The sequence below is a fragment of the Chaetodon trifascialis genome, chromosome 2 (genome assembly GCF_039877785.1).
Source record: "Chaetodon trifascialis isolate fChaTrf1 chromosome 2, fChaTrf1.hap1, whole genome shotgun sequence".
NCBI lineage: Eukaryota > Metazoa > Chordata > Actinopteri > Chaetodontiformes > Chaetodontidae > Chaetodon > Chaetodon trifascialis.
In genome coordinates, this window is record NC_092057.1 from 25158088 (window position 1) to 25176613 (window position 18526).

The following is an 18526-nucleotide window of genomic DNA, read 5'->3' on the forward strand; positions in this document are numbered from 1 at the left end:
GACCAGTGAGAGCGAGCGGGGTAGACATGAGTTTAATCTTTTTTATGGAGAGACTTGTGTTCTTGGAGTTCTGCTCCAGGTGGTCACCTACAGTCAGGTCTCAGCTTCAACTTCCGCTGTAATATTTGATTTGAACATGAGGGCTTTATAAGCTGCATGAACTGAAGTCCCTATTAGTTGAGCGCATTTTGTCGCACTTTGACGCACACGCGAGCACACCATGCACGCGCACAAAATGTGTGAATGGGTCTGGAAAAGCTGCTTGGTACTCTCCAATCCCCCATGACAACTCATTTCCTCACAGTTGTGTGGGGTTCGGGACTCCGCTGGAGTCTTGTTTGGTCGGCTGTAATCGCCGGGTCCTGGTGCCAAACAAACCGCGCCAGATGGTCTCCAGAATGCACGGTCCCAGTTGTGCACATTCGTTAAACCTCAGATCTCTCTCTCCCTGTGTCTCACTCTCTTTCTCTTCCTGCGTTTCTTTCATTCCTCTGTTTCTGTTTCTCTGTCTGCCCTCGCCTGTGCGTTCGTATTTTCATACGCTAGACTTTTTTTTATTAATTTTTTTTTTTTTTGAGGAAGTGAAAATGCCCGAGCTGGTGAGTTTGGATGCTGGGCTCGTTATCGACTACGCATCCTACGGGGAGTTTGAAGTGATGTTGAACAGATCTGTGCACGGGGACGGGGCTGTTCCTCGGCGTGACCAACTCTTTAAAGGCATTCATTAGAGTCCGGCTCCCTTTCTACGCGATTCGCCACACAGCTTACCCGGCTTATACTCTCACCCATAGACAGCCACGGATGAGGCGCATGTGAAAAAAAAATACATATTGGACTGAAAACATCCACCACTAAGTGCCTGTGCATGGAGAAGGGGGTAGTCAGGTGCCACTTGCAAGAGCGGGAAAAAAAAAGCAAAAAAAAAAAGAGCAGATACAGTATAAGATCCCCCCCCCCCCCCCCCCCCCCCCCCCCCCACACACACACACACACACACATACACTAATGCCAAGGCATCCAGTGCGTCAGTCGTATAGCAGGAGGCAGTATTGACACCTGGTCATGGCTGCGCTCAGTCATATACTAGGAATCAAAAATGGGCCTATCAAGGCTTTAAAGGTGGTGGGTGACAGTGCTGATAATTGAGGTGACTACATCTTTGTCTTGTCTGATGAGAATTTAGAGTCTTGGTGTATACATGCTGTCTGGGGAGAACAGACCTGAAGCGAGAAACTTGCAAACCTTCCTGTGGTTTTATTGCAATGAAAAACAGCCGGGTAAGCTTGAATGAATGTTTTCTTATTGAGTCCCCCCCCCCCCCCCCCCCCCCCCCCCCCGTCCAATGTAGCAGTCGTTACTCTGAAAAAGTGGGGAGAGTAAACCCCCCCACAGGGCGGGGTTTTTTTATCCCCCCACTTTCTGTTTTTCCTCCCCTCATGCGCCTCCTCTTCTCCTCTCCTCTGGAGTTTTGAGTGGCCACCAGCCAGCTTTTCGTTTAAGAAGCGTTTGTGTTTCCCGGGATGTGAAAAGGGGGCCGTGGCTGATGTACAACTAGCTGGTTAGAGGCGGGTTATTTTGGGCAAGTCTGTGTGCAGAGGCACCTCAAACGGAGAGAGGGAGCGAAAGAGAGCGCACGGCGCACAAGACCAGACGCAGGGAGAAGAGGGAGAAAGGCGCACAGACTTCAGTGGCGTTCAGCTGGGTCTCCCGCACTCTGGCCGCGCGCAACAGATCTATGTGAAAAAGGAGAACAGACAGAAACACATTTGGATGCTTTTATGGAAATTGGTTCAACTTGCATTTGCCAATCCACTGTTCTTTTCTATTCTTTCTTTTTTGTCTGTGCTCCGCGGAGAAAGCAATGCAGCTGCTGATTGAGGAAGCAGAACATTTACTAAGTTAAAACTGGCACTGATCTGCATTGTACTGCATTTTGGAGCTATTTTTTGGATCTGCTTTTGGCTTCCATAAAAATGCAAGCAGGAAAAATGAAAGGACTATTTCTGACAAGAATGTGGAAAGTTGTGGCTTTTTTGGCACTGGCAACACAGCAAGCCACCGGTAAGACACTGAAATATCAGATTTATGAGGAGCAGAAGGTTGGCACGGTTATTGCCCGTTTGAGAGACGACGTCGCTGATGTTCTGGCTAAACTTCCGAGCACAGTGTCGCTCCGCTTCAGAGCGATGCAAAGAGGCAGCTCGTCTTTCCTCACGGTGCGCGAGCAGGACGGAGAAATCAGCATCAGGACAAAAATTGACCGCGAGAAACTCTGCGAAAAGAATCTCAACTGTTCTATTCAATTCGACGTGCTGACACTCCCCACGGAGCACCTGCAACTGTTTCACGTCGAGGTGGAAGTGCTGGACATCAACGATAACGCACCCCAGTTCGCCCGCGCCGTCATCCCCATTGAGATCTCCGAGAGCGCCGCTGTAGGAGCGCGCATTCCCCTGGACAGCGCCACAGACCCCGATGTCGGGGAGAACTCACTGTACACGTATGCCTTAGAGCCCAACAACTTCTTCAAGATTGACATCCAGTCGAGGACTGACGGGGCTAAATATGCGGAGCTGGTGGTGCTCAGGGAGCTGGACCGGGAGGTGCGCTCCGCTTATGAACTTCAATACACGGCCTCTGATAGGGGCGTTCCCCCCAGAACGGGTTCGACCCTCCTCAAAATTAGTGTTGCGGACTCTAACGATAACAGCCCAATTTTTGACAAGTCATCATATGTCATCAATCTCCCAGAAAATTCACCTGTTGGCACTCTGCTCATTGACTTGAACGCCACTGACGCGGATGACGGCACGAACGCCAAAATAGTCTACTCATTCAGCAGTCACGTGTCCCCCAAAATAATGGAGACGTTCAAAATTAACCCCGACAGCGGTCACCTGACCCTCATCAGGCGCGTGGACTATGAGGCCATTAACTCTTATGACATTGACGTCCAGGCGCAGGACATGGGTCCAAACTCCATGCCAGCTCACTGCAAGATCCTGGTCAAAGTGGTGGACGTGAACGACAACAAACCAGACATTAGCATCAACCTCATGTCCTCTCAGGGGAACGGGGATGCAGCGTATATATCCGAGGCTTCTCCTTTGGACACGTTCGTCGCTCTGGTGAGAGTGGAGGACTTGGACTCAGCGTTGAATGGGGAGGTGGAGTGCAAACTTCATGGTCAAGGATATTTCAAACTGCAGAAGACCTACGAGAACAACTACATGATTTTAACCAACGTGTCTCTGGACCGGGAAAAGAGGTCGGAGTTCAGTCTGACGGTGGTGGCAGAGGACCGAGGGACCCCCAGTCTGTCTACCGTCAAACATTTCACTGTACATATAACTGATGAAAACGACAACCCGCCACGCTTTGAGAAGGGCCGGTATGAGATCTTTAAGTCAGAGAACAATGCCCCCGGAGCCTATCTGACCTCCATCATGGCCACAGACCCTGATCTAGACACCAATGGGCAAGTGAGCTACTCCATCTTGGAGAACTCTGTTCATGGGAGCTCCATCTCCACCTACGTCACCATTGACCCCTCCAATGGCGCCATCTATGCGCTGCGCACATTTGATCGTGAGGATGTGAGTCGCATCTCCTTTGTGGTGCAAGCCAAAGATGCAGGGAAACCACCACTGCTCAGCAACGCCACAGTTATCCTGAACATCCTGGATGAGAATGACAACCCTCCAGTCATTGTGGTCCCTCAGCTGTGGAACTTCACAGCTGACATACCAGCATCAAAGTTCACAGAGGCGGGACATTTAGTAACCGTGGTCAGGGCGACTGATCGTGACACAGGGGTCAATGCTGAGCTCATCTGCTCAATTGTCAGCGGCAATGAGGAGGGGTTCTTCATCATTGACCCAAGAACCTGTGAAATCCACGCCAACAGCAGCCTGGAGAACTTCCCCCATGAGCACGCTGAGCTGACGGTCGTGGTCCGAGATCAGGGAAGGGAGAGCCTGAGCGCTAAGGCGGTGCTGAAAATCACCCTCTATGAGAACATGGAGAACCATGTCCAGGTGATGGACCAGGGGGAGTCTGCCCTGGATGCGTCCCTGATCATCATCATCTCCCTGGGAGCCATCTGTGCCGTGCTGCTGGTCATCATGGTGGTGTTCGCCGCTCGCTGTAACCGGGAGAAGAAGGACACAAGACACTCCTACAACTGCCGGGTGGCTGAATCGACCCACCAGCACCACCCCAAGAAGCCCTCACGCCAGATCCACAAAGGTGATATCACCCTGGTTCCCACGGTGAACGGCACCCTGCCAATCAGAGCTCACCACCGCTCACCTTCAGCCACACCCCCCATGGAGCGAGCCCAGATGGGGAGCCGGCAGAATCACCACAGTCGCCAATCACTCAACAGCCTGGTGACCATCTCGTCCAATCACATTCCAGAGAGCTTCGCCCTGGAACTGGCACACGCAACTCCACCAGTGGAGGTGAGCACACACACACACACACACACACACACACACACACACACACACACACACACACACACACACACACACACACACACAAATTATTCAGAAATTTCAGATGTGGTCCTTCAGCCCCTTTCCAAATTTTCTCTCTCTCTCTCTCTCTCTCTCTCTCTCTCTCTCTCTCTCTCTCTCCCTCTCTCTCTCTCCCTCCCCCCCCACACACGCACACAGCAGCCTTCTCATCCTCACACAGCTGTCTCCGTTTGAGCAAATTAACTCATCTCCATGTGTGACAGTGACTTAATCAACACTGCCCTGTAGTTCAAACTGACTCTCATTAAAACTGTTGATGATTATAGATGTGTCTTTGTCTTTATGTTGTTTACACCCTCTCACCATCACCCTCATCATAACCACAACTCCCCCCTCAGTCATATGTGTCCATATTCATTTAGAACCCCCCACCGCCACCCTCACCACCGTTTTTTGTTTGTTTGAACGTCATCCATTTTGTCTCATCCATTTTTAGCAGCCTCTCCATCATCCATTTTGTGTTTACTCATCCATTATTTTGTCTTCTGTGTTGTCTCTCTCTCTCTTTTTTTCTCCTCCTCAATTACCCATCTGTTATTCATCCCCCCTTTTCTGTTTCTTTTTGTTTGTTTTATTTTGTTTGTTTTGTTATTTTTGGATGTAGCAAGTCTCACAGCTTCTGTCCATGCTCCATCAGGGCCAGTACCAGCCCAGACCCAGTTTCCGTGGCAACAAATACTCCCGCAGCTACAGGTAATTTACCCCTATCCCCCAGCCCCCCCACCCCCCCGAAAGATTATCTTTTGTTTTCTTTTTAAACCACTTCTTTTTCATTGTGTATTACATGTTCCAGCAACCTGTTGTGAACTGTTGCCTGTCGGTCGTCAGTTACATGTAGATCATGGTTTGATGGCGTGTAAATGTATTCTTTCATTTTCCAGTTGTTATCACACCGATGTCATTCAGCTCAAAAGTATGCAACTCATTTGTCTGGATGTCACAAGAATTTTCTTGATACTTGTCTTCCTGGAAGAATCGGGCTCAGGTTATAATGTGTGCATCCATCATGACGTTCATCATAATGTCCCCTTATGATCTCTGCATGATAGATTTATCGATGCCCCGCGTGGCCGTTGATAGATTTAGAGGATCTACCTGCTTGTAGGATTAATGGGCCGAGCCGTGCCTAGAGATTGACAGATTCCAGAAGCAGCCTCAAGTTTTCTATGATTGATTTATTTGTCATTAGTCCTCTGTAAGGACAGATTCTATCAGCCTGCCAAAGAAAAGACACTTTGTATTTGCAAAGCGGGAACTTGCAGCATTGTTTTTGCAGACTTAGTGTCTCCGACTGATTGGTGCCTGTATGTGCTTATAATCTACCCACTCAGGTATGCGTTACAAGACATGGACAAGTTCAGCCTGAAGGACAGTGGCCGTGGGGACAGCGAGGCGGGGGACAGTGACTGTGACATGGGCCGGGAATCCCCTGTGGACAGGCTGCTGCTGGGGGAGGGCTTTTCTGACCTGATACACCTCGAGATGCACCATCGACTCCACCCAGGTGAGCTGGTGACGTGACACACCCGTTCTGCCAGTCTCACTCAACTTCAGCGGCGCCTCACAACAGCAAAACTTTTCGCTCCTCCTCGCCATTTGCCAAATTGACTCCGCTCAGCTGAGTCACACACCTAACACCCTCTGTGGCACCGCCTCGCACTCAACTATCACCTCAGCTTCAGAGCACAATCGCACCTCAACTTAATCTTGTCTTGCAAAAGTTGTGAAGTCGGTTTCGACTTTGGGCCGATCGAAGTGACTGAAAAATCACACGACTTGTATTTGTGCTGAAATGAACTCGCAGTGAATTGACCTGACCTCTCTCTTGCTCCTGTCCACACCCAGCCTTCTAATGTACCTCCTGCCTGACAAATTTCAGCACCATGGACAGCGTCAGGCCTAAGCCCATTATTTGTCTGTCCACCTGCCTATACAGCCACTCCATTCACCCTGTTGCCAACACAATCCCCATTGTACTCAGCCCCATTCTTCCACACAGCCCTCATTTCCACGCTCGTTATCACACTGAGAGAGGTTACAGTGTGTCTGGCTGTTTGTGTTACTGTGTGTGTGTGTGTGTGCTTGCGTGTATGCGTTATCTGCCCCTAAGTTAGAGTCGTGTCTGTAAAATCCTCCCTGGAGCGGAGATGAGTCGCCTGTCACTCATCGGTATGCGTCTCAGTGCGCTGGGTTTTTTTCCCTTTTTTTTCTTTCCTTTTTCTTTTCGTTCCCGTTTTTTCCCCCCGGTGAGTGACAGTGGTGCGCTTTCATGTCTGAACTGAGGAGAATTCATAGTAATTGCTTTTAGAATGATGTTATTCTCTCTCTCTCCCGCTCACTCCGTCCTTCTCTCGCTCTCTCCTACATGCCTGAGAGCTCCTCAGCGTTTCTCTCTCTCCTCTGTACCTGTTAATGTATTCTCTATTTTTATTGAGATGGATAAAGGGAGGGGTGGTGGACATGGACAGTCTTTCTGTATGTCCTTTTTTCTCTCTTTGAGAGAGACGTGGAGGTGTTGCACCCCTCCTCTTCCTCCTCCCCTCTTCCCTTCCTCTATCTTTTATGCTAATATGAAAAAAGGGGAGGGGAAGGAGATAATGGGCCGAGAGGGAGGATTATCCTTGTTTCTCTTCAATAGATTTAATTTGTTTAGATTTTTCTATTTAGATGGGCAAATGTGGCTATTCATGCTAGATATGATAAAAGAACTAAACAAGCAAATCCCTGCCTCAGCTGCGTAGTCGGGAGATGCGGACATGCTCGGCAGAGCGGCCAAATATCATATTAACATCCGTCTGTAATGCCATTTGGGTGGGATCTTGCAGTTATTCATTTATTTATCTAGTTTCTACGAATGTTTTCCTACCTGGCACTACCTGGATCATCGTGCTGTGAGCTGTAAACATCACCAATCTGGTCCTCCAAGCAGGACTATGGAGAAAACCAACTACTTCCAAGCTGAGCTGTGATTTTGATATTAATAGAAGAGTGAAACACTGCCACATGAAATATTTACTCGGTATTGTACATGGAGTATTCATATGCTAACAGAATAGGACATGGTGTGTCATGCTCAACAGCATCCCTGCCCTTGTTTCATGCTAAAAAACAGCACCTTGACCTGCTGTTGAACTGTGTATCTCTTTAAAGATAACACTACCTTCCTCTCCTCAGCAGTCTCAGGGTTTACGACTTGTATTATTCAAGTATACTGACATTTTTTGTACCGCGGCAACCAATATTTTTTAAAAACCTTACTTCAGTCGAAGGAATTCCAAACATCTTATTTATCAGAGTTGTCTTGTTTTGCAGCCATCCCCTGTTTTTGTCAGTATATGTCAGAAAATAGTTTCCTGCATCTGGACTTCCTCCTGACTCTTTCTATGTCTCTCTCTTTTTTTTCCTTCAGCTATGAGACTGTGCACGGATGAATGTCGTGTCCTGGGACACTCTGACCAATGCTGGATGCCCCCCCTCTCCTCGCCTGCATCCTCCGCTGACTACCGCAACAACATGTACATCCCCGGGGAGGAGTCCTCCCAGCAGCCCCAGCTGGACGATGACCAGTCCTCCGTTGACTCGGAGCACCGCAAGAGCTTCTCCACTTTTGGCAAGGAGTCTGGGAGCGAAGAGGCGGGGGCCGGGGGAGTCGTTGCCGGAGGAGGAAGTGATGCTTGTGCGGCGGGAGGAGGGGCTGGCTCCCTCCTCACAGAGATGAACTCCGTCTTCCAGCGACTCCTCCCCCCTAATATGGACTCGTATGCAGAGTGCACTGAAACAAGCCCACCCTCGTCTTCGTCAGCCACTGAAAGAGGAGGCGGGCGTGGCGGCAACGTTGCTGGTAATCATAGTAACAGTGCTGTTCCACAGGACAACCGGAGGGGGTTGTTGCCAGGTGGGAAAGGTCCCGCTTACCCCCCAGGCGTGGCTGCATGGGCGGCCAACACCCACTATCTAAATCCTGGGAGTGGCTCAGTGGGAACAAACCATGTTTCCTCCTCTTCCTCCTCACCCTCCACCTCCACCACCACCAATGGACAGCCGCCACACCTCAAATGGCTGCCAGCCATGGAGGAAATCCCAGAGAACTACGAGGAAGATGACTTTGATGGCGTCTTCCATCAGGGTCACCCAGGTGGCAAGCGCAGCGAGAGCCGCCACGAGGCCGGCATGGACGCTAGCGAGCTGGTCCACGAGATCAACAAACTGCTGCAGGACGTCAGACAGAACTAGAGGGAGGGAGGCAGAGACGAGGCGTAGCATGGTTTCACGTTTCACCGCAATGCTTATTCTTTGTGCCAACATGTATAAACTTTATGATGACTGTTTCTTGTTCACTGTAATGCTTGTGTTGTTAATTTGACCAAATATCCTCTTTTGGGCTCAGTGCTGAGAGACTCGCAGAGAACGGTAAAACACACGGCACTGAAGTTGTGATCGAGGTGACTTAAAGGCTTCAAAGCGAGTGCTCAGAGAACAGATTGCTCAGCGGTTGTTACGCTCTCTCTGAAAGTTGCTTGAATGAGGGATTTCAAACAGAAATCTGCGATCAAAACCTGTACCCTTTCTTCATTTGTAATGTTTACAGCAGCGTGAACAGACTCCAGAGGGAGAAACCAACAGTTGCGTGATCTAATTTCTGCTTTTCTAGTGTACAATATTGTACAGTGTCTGTGGAAAAAGGCAAACTCACTTGAATATTGTGCTATGTCTTCTGTTTTGTTATTATGGAATGTAACTGTACAATTTGACCTTTGTATTTTAAAAACACACTCTTTTTTACTTCTATATATTTATATGTGTCCCTGTATGTTTGTACAGAAAAAGAAAAGAAATGTCTATTTTTTATATTTGTCACTGCATGTCTTAATATCCTTCAATGTGTCTCTTTTCCTTGGCCCTGATTATTTTATAAACAGTTGTATTTAATTTTGTTATTGAGTGTGTGTGTGTGTGTGTGTGTGTGTGTGTGTGTGTGTGTGTGTGTGTGTGTGTGTGTGTGTGTGTGTGTGTGTGTATTAAACATAATCACATTCCAATGTAGTTCCATGTTGGAAGTCGGTTTTGTATGGTAAAACTGTGACCACTGGATGATAAATAAAGTGGAGGGATTCATAACAGGGTTACGTCTAAAAAGTGTTATTGGTGCTTGACACTTCTTCTTCATGTGTTCATTTCTCATACTTTCCTCATAAAGCGCTTCCATTTGCCCCCCTGTCTCTTAGCACCCCCTAATGTCCAGCATCAGAACTGCATCACTTTCTGTATGCACAGCCAAAATCTGCTTTGTGCTTTGCAGGTAAACCCTGAGCCTCATTATGCCACAATTCACATGCATGGCTCTGCTAATAAACACGCCATTAGCTATGAATTTATTCCCAAATGATCTCTTTAGATTAAAATGCATTTAGCCATTAATTTAGTTTCAAAGTGGGGATTCTCTGTCTCAGTGTCTCTCTCATCCATGAAAGCATCACGTTTATGGTAAATACGCTTAGCAAATGAACAGCATCTGATAATAGCTGCTCATGATGAGAAATCAAAAGCATGATATTTTACGCCGCAGCCGTATGGACTGGTAATACAATTAAATAGAAAGTGGGGAGCGGGGCCCTCCCCTCACTCACTCTGCGGGTAATCATGAGGGCTTAACTCAGGGATGATACACTCAAGCACATGAACATGTTCATGTTCCCCACACACAGTCAAGGGAAAACAGAACATTGAGTTTAAAGAGGGAACATTTAACAACTAAGGCTAAATGAAGCAATTAACCTCATGAGACAGAGCTTTAACAAGGTAAAGGTTAGAATTTGCACACACACACACACACACACACACACACACACACACACACACACACACACACACACACACACACACAGAAAAACCACTTAACGGACACAAACATTCATAAGACCACACACTTTTGCAGACACTCATGAGACCATACAGTAGACGCATACACATTTATGCTCACACGCACGTGCAACTCTTCATAATGAGCTCATTTGTCTTCATCATTAAAGAGGCCAAGCCTCAATAAACAACAAGCCTGAGCTGTGTGTGACTGAAGGAAACTAAAGAACGCAGGGTGCTAAATTAGCTTAGCCTACTGTAAATCAAACTAGCTCAATATATAGCAGAGTAATAAGCTAATACTCAAAGCTAATCAAAGCTAATGCTCATGAAATGATGTTAGGTTTAAACTGCTTTAAAGGAATAGTTTGCCATTTTGAGGAAATATGCTTAAAATTGGATGACAGAGGCTGATTTCCGTTTTGTATCTGCTTGGTCGGCCTTAATATGAAGCTACAGGAGCAGGCTCTGCTTAAAGCTAACCAAAAACAGCACATATAAAACTCACCACTGTAATTAACACATTATATCTCGTACGCCAAGTTAGCCATTTCCACTCCTTATGCTCTGCTTAGCTAGCCGGCTGTTAGCTTGAACTTCATATTTAGTTTCGTCTCATAAAACTGAACAAGGTGAATAAGCATATTTTCCAAAATCAAAGTAACTGAGCACTAAGTAGTAATCACAAAGTTAAGCTTTTGTGAGGCATTATGAAATGTGTGTGTGTGACTTCTAGATTGGCAATACATGATGGATGATCTTTAGCAAGAAGAAATTTCTTTGCCATAAGGTAATGGTGTGTGTAATAGAAAAAAACACACCGGGTGAAAGATCTGGTCGTGCTCATTTATTACCACTCAGATAATTAATTCTACACAAATACTGATATGATGTTGAAATATGAACTCCCTCTTATTATTGTCTTAGCAAATCCACCATTAAATTGTTTGTCAGCCTCACATGCCTCTCACTCATTTTCATTCTCAGACCCCCTCCTCTCCATCTCTTCTCTCCCCCTGCATACCTTCATATCTCGCTCTCATCTTCTGGCTATTTCTGTGTGTCCATCTGTCTGTTTGAGGCACACATACACACACCCATAAATATTCGCCTTCACACACAAACACGCACACACTCACATCCAAAGCCCAGCAGTCTCCCCAGCTCATATCACAGCCTCGTGTCCCTGTAGACATTATAATTTGTAATGCTCCTCTCTGTTCATCTCAGCTCAGCTCATCTTGTCACTGTCTGAATTCTTCCTAATCATTATTTTGCTAATTGTTTTCTTATTATCATCGCTGTGACACAAGTGTTAAGCCACACCTATTATAGCCTTGCTTATTTCTTTAGTGTGTTTCAGACAAACCCAGCAAATCTTAACAAACTCCCTCCTCATCCCTTTGCTTCCAAGGCATTTATTGATCGTTATTACGACAGGAAATTAAGAAGGCCTGTGTTATGCAGGGTTTTTCGGGTCGGCTGACATGAAGTCAGCTCTTATCTAAAGTCAGCCACTCCACAGTGACCCTCAGTGCACACACACAGCACTAGAGTCAGGGAAACAGGATATTGGCAAGCCTGTAATATAAACAAACTCAGGTGTTGTGTATACAGCTCACTGCGATAAAGCGGCCATGATGGAATGCCGTATGGTGAATGTCTCGTACCTTATTGTTGAAGGAATTTCATATCAATAGTGTTTATTCAGTCCAGTTCTGTAATAATCCCCTCTTCTCTTTTCTTATTTCTTCCCTATTTGTAGTCACTTAGCAATAGCTTTAATTTCGAGCAGCCTGATGACCCTTTTGACAGTTTATATGTTATGATGATGGCAAGAAGAACTTTAGAAATTAATGTCATGAGCCCCCCAGCACAGGCCCCTGCCTCAGTAAATCCATAAAGTTGCCAACACGAAGATCTAAATAGTGTTCCAACACCTTCTCCACATTATCAGGAGGCAAAATTCCTCAAAACTGTGGAATCAGCCTATAAAATACTGAGCATGTGTGAATGAACAATTCTAAAAGCATCTTCTTTCTTATGCAAATCTTTTCCACAACTCGTATTTAGACTTGTCTTAGCAGGAATTGCACAGGTGTTACTAATGGCAATAATGATGGCTGTGCTGCAGCTATTAATGCAATGCAATTAGCTGTGTCATTAGTTACACCTGTGTTTGATAAGACAAAAAGGTGTGCTCAACTCATGCCATGTGAAAACTGTCTGTCTCACTCCAGACGCTCACAGGTATGTACAGCACATGCACACTTACATCAAACCGTGGCACAATTGAACATTTCCCGTAAAATAAAAGCATGAAAGGTAACAATAAACGTATTGTTGATCATAGCGGAAGTAACACAGTCAGCCACCTTCGCAATACACTCAAAAGATTATTATACATGCACCATTTAATATTGAATGAATAATGTTACGTTCCACAATGAGTGATTTGACTCTGTCATGAAGCTATTAGAGAAGGATTTGTCCAGCAGATGGCACTGTGGGACCTGTCTTCCAACAATAGGGGACATGCTTTCACAACAGACCAAGATACTGCCGCGCCATCAGTCCAGGCTGCTGAAAAGCTGTAGAGGGAGCGGAAAAGTGCTAAGCCCGAGTCATTTTGTCATTCTAATTGCATCCTGGTGCATGCATCTACAGGTTTCCGTCCTCTTTCATTTCATGAGGCCGGGACTTGTGAGGTTTACTGAACATTTTTTTGTGAGTGAGCGTGCACTTGCACTTGTGTGTGAATGAGTGCCTGTTTATGTGCCTGTGTGAGGCTGCTGGGGGCGTGTTAGTGTGGGTCTTTGGGTGTGTGTGTGTTTGCATGTGAGTGTGTGTTTGTTGGGGGGGTGTTTACTGTACTCTCACCCTCTAATAGACATCCTCATCTGGCTTGCCATTTAGAATTGGAGAGCAGCCAGTGCAGAATGCTCTCCCTCACAGACTCTCTCTCTCTCTCTCTCTCCCTCTCTCTCTCTCTCTCTCCCCCCCCCCCTCTCTTTTACCCAGTCTCTCTCGCTCTGTCTCTCTTTACACAATTGGATTAGTGCAGAGTGATGGAGACTAAAGACAGAATCTCACTGCTGCAGCCAGTAGCTTGGCCTTATGCCACATCATATACACACACACACACACACATACACATGAATTGCACATGCACATACACATGCCACACCACTGCTGTCATCTTACCCCGAGGCTAAGCTAGCTAGTTTGATATCCAGATGGCTTAATTACTGCATGTGTATAGACAGTCACACTAGTGTATTTGTGTGTGTGTATGTTAGTTGGAATTGGAGGAGACGGCTCTGCTGTGGGTTGTGACTTTATGCAGGGCCAAAATGTTAATTATGCAAAAGTAAAAATGTATTAGAAAGACAGAATAATGAGGGCGAGGATGGAATTTGATGCAGGTTCAGGTTGCTCCTGTATTTTAACTGGGAGAAAATGCATAAAAGAGAGTCAGAGAGGGGAAGAAAAGAGCAATGAAATTCTTTCATCTGTTTTTCTGAAAAAGTGAACGTGTTCCTGGGCTTTACAAAGCATTCTTTAAGACCAATCACAATCTTCTACAGCACCTGCTGTTAGAATTTTAATCCTATGTGATTTTAAAATAACTGAGGATTAGTTTGTTATCATTTACAAAAACGCTACAGCTCCCATGAAGATTTAGCAGCATGTACAACACTGACTGTTGCTGTCTTTCCTCTCTTCTATTGTCAACCTTTAGCTGTCCAACAAATAACCATACGTAGCCATAGCCATGGCTATGTGGACACTGTGTCTGTTAAAGGCAGCTACAGAGATTTATGAAAAAAAAAAAGTTTGAAAAATCGACTGTAAGCACGTGGAAACAGGTTCAAAAGTAAGTCGACCAGCACCTCTAAAACTGTACTGAACCTGCTGTATTTTGTTGGTTTAATTTGTGCACAATCAGAAATGTGAAAACAACAGTTTGCAGTTTCTCGTGGTGTTATCTCCTGTACGATGTCTTGGCTTACTGTGGCGCAGGAGACCACAGCTGGATTTTGTGTCATTACTAATGTTGTTATTCTGAATGAGGTTTTCTCACTTCTGCAAGGCTCGGTTCACTTTGAATCTCTATACGCATGAACAGACGTTTTCACAACTGGAGACAGAAAGTGAAGACAGGATCAGTGTTCACCTGCTGGCATTAAATGATCGATTTTAAGAACTGCAGCTGTATCTTTACACTATTTTCTTGGAATTTTGCATTTTGAATACAGCTTTCGCATCATCATTGCTGGTCAGGAGTCCGGCGAATACAGTAATTGAAACTGAAGCGCTTAAAGAGCAACAGAAAAATAAGGCGACACAGAGGATGAGTGGAGAGATGGAAGAAGACAATGATACTGAGAGGGGGATACAAACAGAATAAAAGGTAGTGCAACTGCAGTGTTATTTCCCTGATGACCTGTCTCCCCCCCATGTGACCTACTTCCACTATGGGTTACGTCAGATCCCATCCACTCCGTAATTCATCTCCCTTTGGTGTGCGTGGGTGTCTGTGTTTGTGCATGTGTGTAGGCAGGGCGGGAGCATGCATCTGTGCTTATGCCTCGCATTTTAGAATTATTCGTCAACCCTTGTAGCAGTATGGAGATCCGTCGTGTGTGTTTGTGTGTGTATGTATTCAGAGGAGTAAAGTGATACCAGAGGCCATTTATCCAGAGATCACAGCAGCCCTGTTTTTTTTTTTTTTTCACTGCTTCATTCTTACCAAGAAAACAACCCTGTGTGTGTGTGTGTGTGTGTGTGTGTGTGTGTGTGTGTGTGTGTGTGTGTGTGTGTGTGTGTGTGTGTGTGTGTGTGTGTGTGCGTGTGTGTGTGGGTTACCAATAGCAGAGAATCAAACAACCTCACTACAATGCTTCTCTCTTGTTTAGTTGAGGATCCTTCATGTTCTAGTACAGCTGCAGCATGGTGTCATATGTTCATCAAGTAAACAAGTGAAGCTATTTCGGACATGTTTTTGAGCTGCACAGAGACAACAGCCATGTTTTCGGGATGTTCATCTGCAGCGCACGTCAGACATGTTGCCCTGTGCCCGTTGCATTGTTAAAACCCTGCAAGACCTATATGAACAGTAGAACTGTGTGAGATAATGAACACAGCTCACCATTGACTTTCAAAGCATAAGACGTGAGCTAGAATGAAATGTGTGGATTGGGGGTGTTATTGGGAGCTACGACAATCTAAATATCAGCTCTTTTCATTCATTCACATTATGTCCAGTACATGTGTGAATTGCCTCCTGTGAATTCTTTGGATGTTGGTACATAATTTGAATCCCACATTGGAAAGGTTACTCTGCCAGTAACAATGACAACCTATCATATAGATGGCTTTCCCATTTTAAAAACACATTGCGTTTCCAAATACCACGGGAACCTTTTGCTTTGATCTGATGCATGTAATTCCAGTGAGAGACGGCAGCCAGTAGCAGCAATAACACTGACACAGAATGCACAGTTACCTTACATGTCGTGAGAAATGGCCCTAGTGTCCTGTTTCTGTTAAGTCTCCACATTCCCTGAGAAAACATCTTGTTCCTCAGTGCTCCGCTGTCCACTATGGACACTAACCAAATGCTAACTTTGTCTGTCTTTGGTGCTACAAGTAGCCACTACCTGTGGCTGGAAACTGGGTTGATAAGAATGGAATTGGGGCGCAACAATGATTCTTTGTAGCGTTTAGCATCATGAGTTCATTATCACTCTACAAAGTTAACAAACCAGCTGGTTTGGATGGTTGAGCATTTAGCATTTCAAGCGACAGATATTTTTCTCACTTGCTGAAGACTTAAACATGTCTGCTTGATTTGATAACAGTGCCGGTATTTTGTGCGGTGACAATGTCAATATGTGTGTACAACTTTATCTTCTGTCTCCAACCGGAAAATAAAATAATTTACTCCAGCTTTAAGAATTCTTTGGTTAATATTTTTTTATTGTGTTTTGTGCGTTTGAATTTCCTGTGACTGACTAAATTACATTAATAGTTTGATGCACTGAAGCTGGAATGAAACGTCTCCTCTCACATCAGTTCCTCCACTCCACAAAGACATCATGAATGCTTTTATGTCGGGACAAGAAATGTTTATTTGAAATATCACATGTTCTATATTTCTGAATATTACATGCAAAGATGTTCACTCTTCAGCTGGTAGGAGCAGCTGAAGAGTGAAGCTGATGACTTACTCCCACCTAGTCTTCAAAAAAGAAAAGAAAAAAAAAGAAATTCTTTCTGCCTGTGTTGTACTGTCTTTCCATTCCCCTCTCCTTTTCCTTCCTTGTCAGCTCCCCGCTGTCAGAGATCTTTCTTAAAAGTCTATGTCAGAAATGGAGGGAGAAGATGAAGAGGTGGTAATGGTGGCAGGTGTTATGTTTGAAGGTGTGTGTGTGTGAGAGAGTGTGTGCATGCAGGTGTGTGTGCATGTGCCTGTCGGTGAGGTACAGGTGCTCTTGCAGTGTCAGAGAAAACGGCAGGCTCAATCTGGGGTCGGCTGATTGGCCAATTAGGGACTGTTTCCATGTGACATGCGGCAGTCAATTTACTCTCCCTTTTTCACTGTCTGTCCCTCTCTCGCTTTCAGTCTCATCCTTAAGTGCCTCCATCTTTACAGCTATCCTATCTGTCTCTTTCAGTATCTCTTCCTCTTTTTCTTCCTCCCATTCAATTTGTTCTCTCTCCCTCACTTTCCTATTCTACTTCACTTTTTTCCCCACAACCCCCCCTGCTGCTCCTCAGTCTCATATCTCTCCTCTAAGTCCCTGTTGCTCTTTTGTCATCTCCAGTGTGCATCTCTGCACCTTTCCATTGTCCCTCATTGCTTCTGACCTCACCTCCCTCCCACACACACACAACCCCCTACACTGCTCTCATCTTGATATGCCATCCTAGTAATGGGGGAAGAGCCCCGACTAAACTTTCATCCAGGAACAGATACTGTATGCACCCAGCTGCTGTGTACACTTACACATACCTACGCAATGTTTACAGTCAGGGTACGTAACAAGATGTGGTCAGTCTGTCAAGAAATGGCTTGATCACACTGACACCTGGTGAGGAGGATACACCCACTGAGATGTTTGACAAGCACACTCAAAACCAAAAGTGAGTGGTATTTGTTGCGCCACACCTCAAGAACACACATCATAAATCATAAAGCGCACTGCAGCTCATTGGACAAAAATCAATCAATCGGCTCCACTGGCCAGGGTTTTTCCAATAAATAACAGCTGGCCAGTGAGAGCTCCAGCTGCTGAGTGGTCGTCATCATTTAATGGCACACTGTCTACATGTCTTTAAATGAAAACTATCAATAAATGCAAACACAAAAGGAAATGGAATAACATAAAATCAACTTTTAAATCACGTCTATAATTAACTCATCATTTCAAGATGGACAATATGAAGAAATTCTAAACTGACCATTCCCTAACCTCTTCACCCAGGAGACCATGGTTTGTGTCCCATGTGAAACCTAAAGTCAGCTAACTTATGCAAATGAATGTACATAACATACTTAAGTTAAGACATGTGCATGCTAACAAACTATGATAAACTACATAAAGCAACAGTTTCACGACGTTATCGCCACATTAGGAAGGCATTCTGGTTGGCATCTCACCCAAAGGCTACTGTGTGTGTGAGATGCCAAGGCGTGTGACAAAACATTATCAGTATTTGATGACCAGGGAATGACAGTGGGTTCGTTTGGCAAACACAGTGCTAGCTGGAGTTTGGCTGATGTTGCTGGAGTGTAAATTTCCCCAAATCCAACAAAGAGCTGGACAGAGCTGTAACATTAGCCCCTGCTAGCATCCAGGACAAACTTCCCCACAGTGGGGAAATACGTCACGGTGGATGCGGCAGTCGTCTTTTTCGCTTTATCTATGATATTTGAGCAGGTCAACTCAATGTTTATTCTTTACACTTTTGCTCTTGTGTTGTAATTAGTGTATAACTGAATGCACCATTAACTGATCAGAATTAAACACACACTCCACAATGCAAACAAACAAACAAAGCTCTCCCCAAATATTATGAATGCTTTTGGGTTTGAGAGAGCTGCAGTATCAGGAGAAACA

The 18526-nt window shown here is 45.5% G+C and overlaps 1 protein-coding gene across 2 annotated transcripts; it reads left to right on the forward strand.

The window, feature by feature from the left end:
- Nucleotides 1–1604: 1604 nt before the first annotated feature.
- On the forward strand, nucleotides 1605–9671 carry pcdh18a (protocadherin 18a). 2 transcript variants are annotated; one of them, XM_070989079.1, is made up of 4 exons: nucleotides 1605–4463; nucleotides 5179–5234; nucleotides 5873–6045; nucleotides 7951–9671. In XM_070989079.1, the coding sequence occupies exons 1-4, from the start codon at nucleotides 1974–1976 to the stop codon at nucleotides 8772–8774; spliced, it is 3543 nt and encodes a 1180-aa protein (XP_070845180.1). In that variant the 5' UTR covers nucleotides 1605–1973; the 3' UTR covers nucleotides 8775–9671. The 2 variants fall into 2 exon arrangements, with proteins under 2 accessions (XP_070845180.1, XP_070845169.1); XM_070989068.1 differs by having other exon boundaries at nucleotides 1842–4463; nucleotides 5146–5234; nucleotides 7951–9665.
- Nucleotides 9672–18526: the final 8855 nt, after the last annotated feature.

Coding starts and splice junctions, on each gene's coding strand:
- pcdh18a (XM_070989068.1), top strand. CDS start 1,974: ATGCAAGCAGGAAAAATGAAAGGACTATTTCTGACAAGAATGTGGAAA. Junction 5,235..5,872: donor AAATACTCCCGCAGCTACAG/GTAATTTACCCC, acceptor CTACCCACTCAG/GTATGCGTTACAAGACATGG. Junction 6,046..7,950: donor GCACCATCGACTCCACCCAG/GTGAGCTGGTGA, acceptor TTTTTCCTTCAG/CTATGAGACTGTGCACGGAT.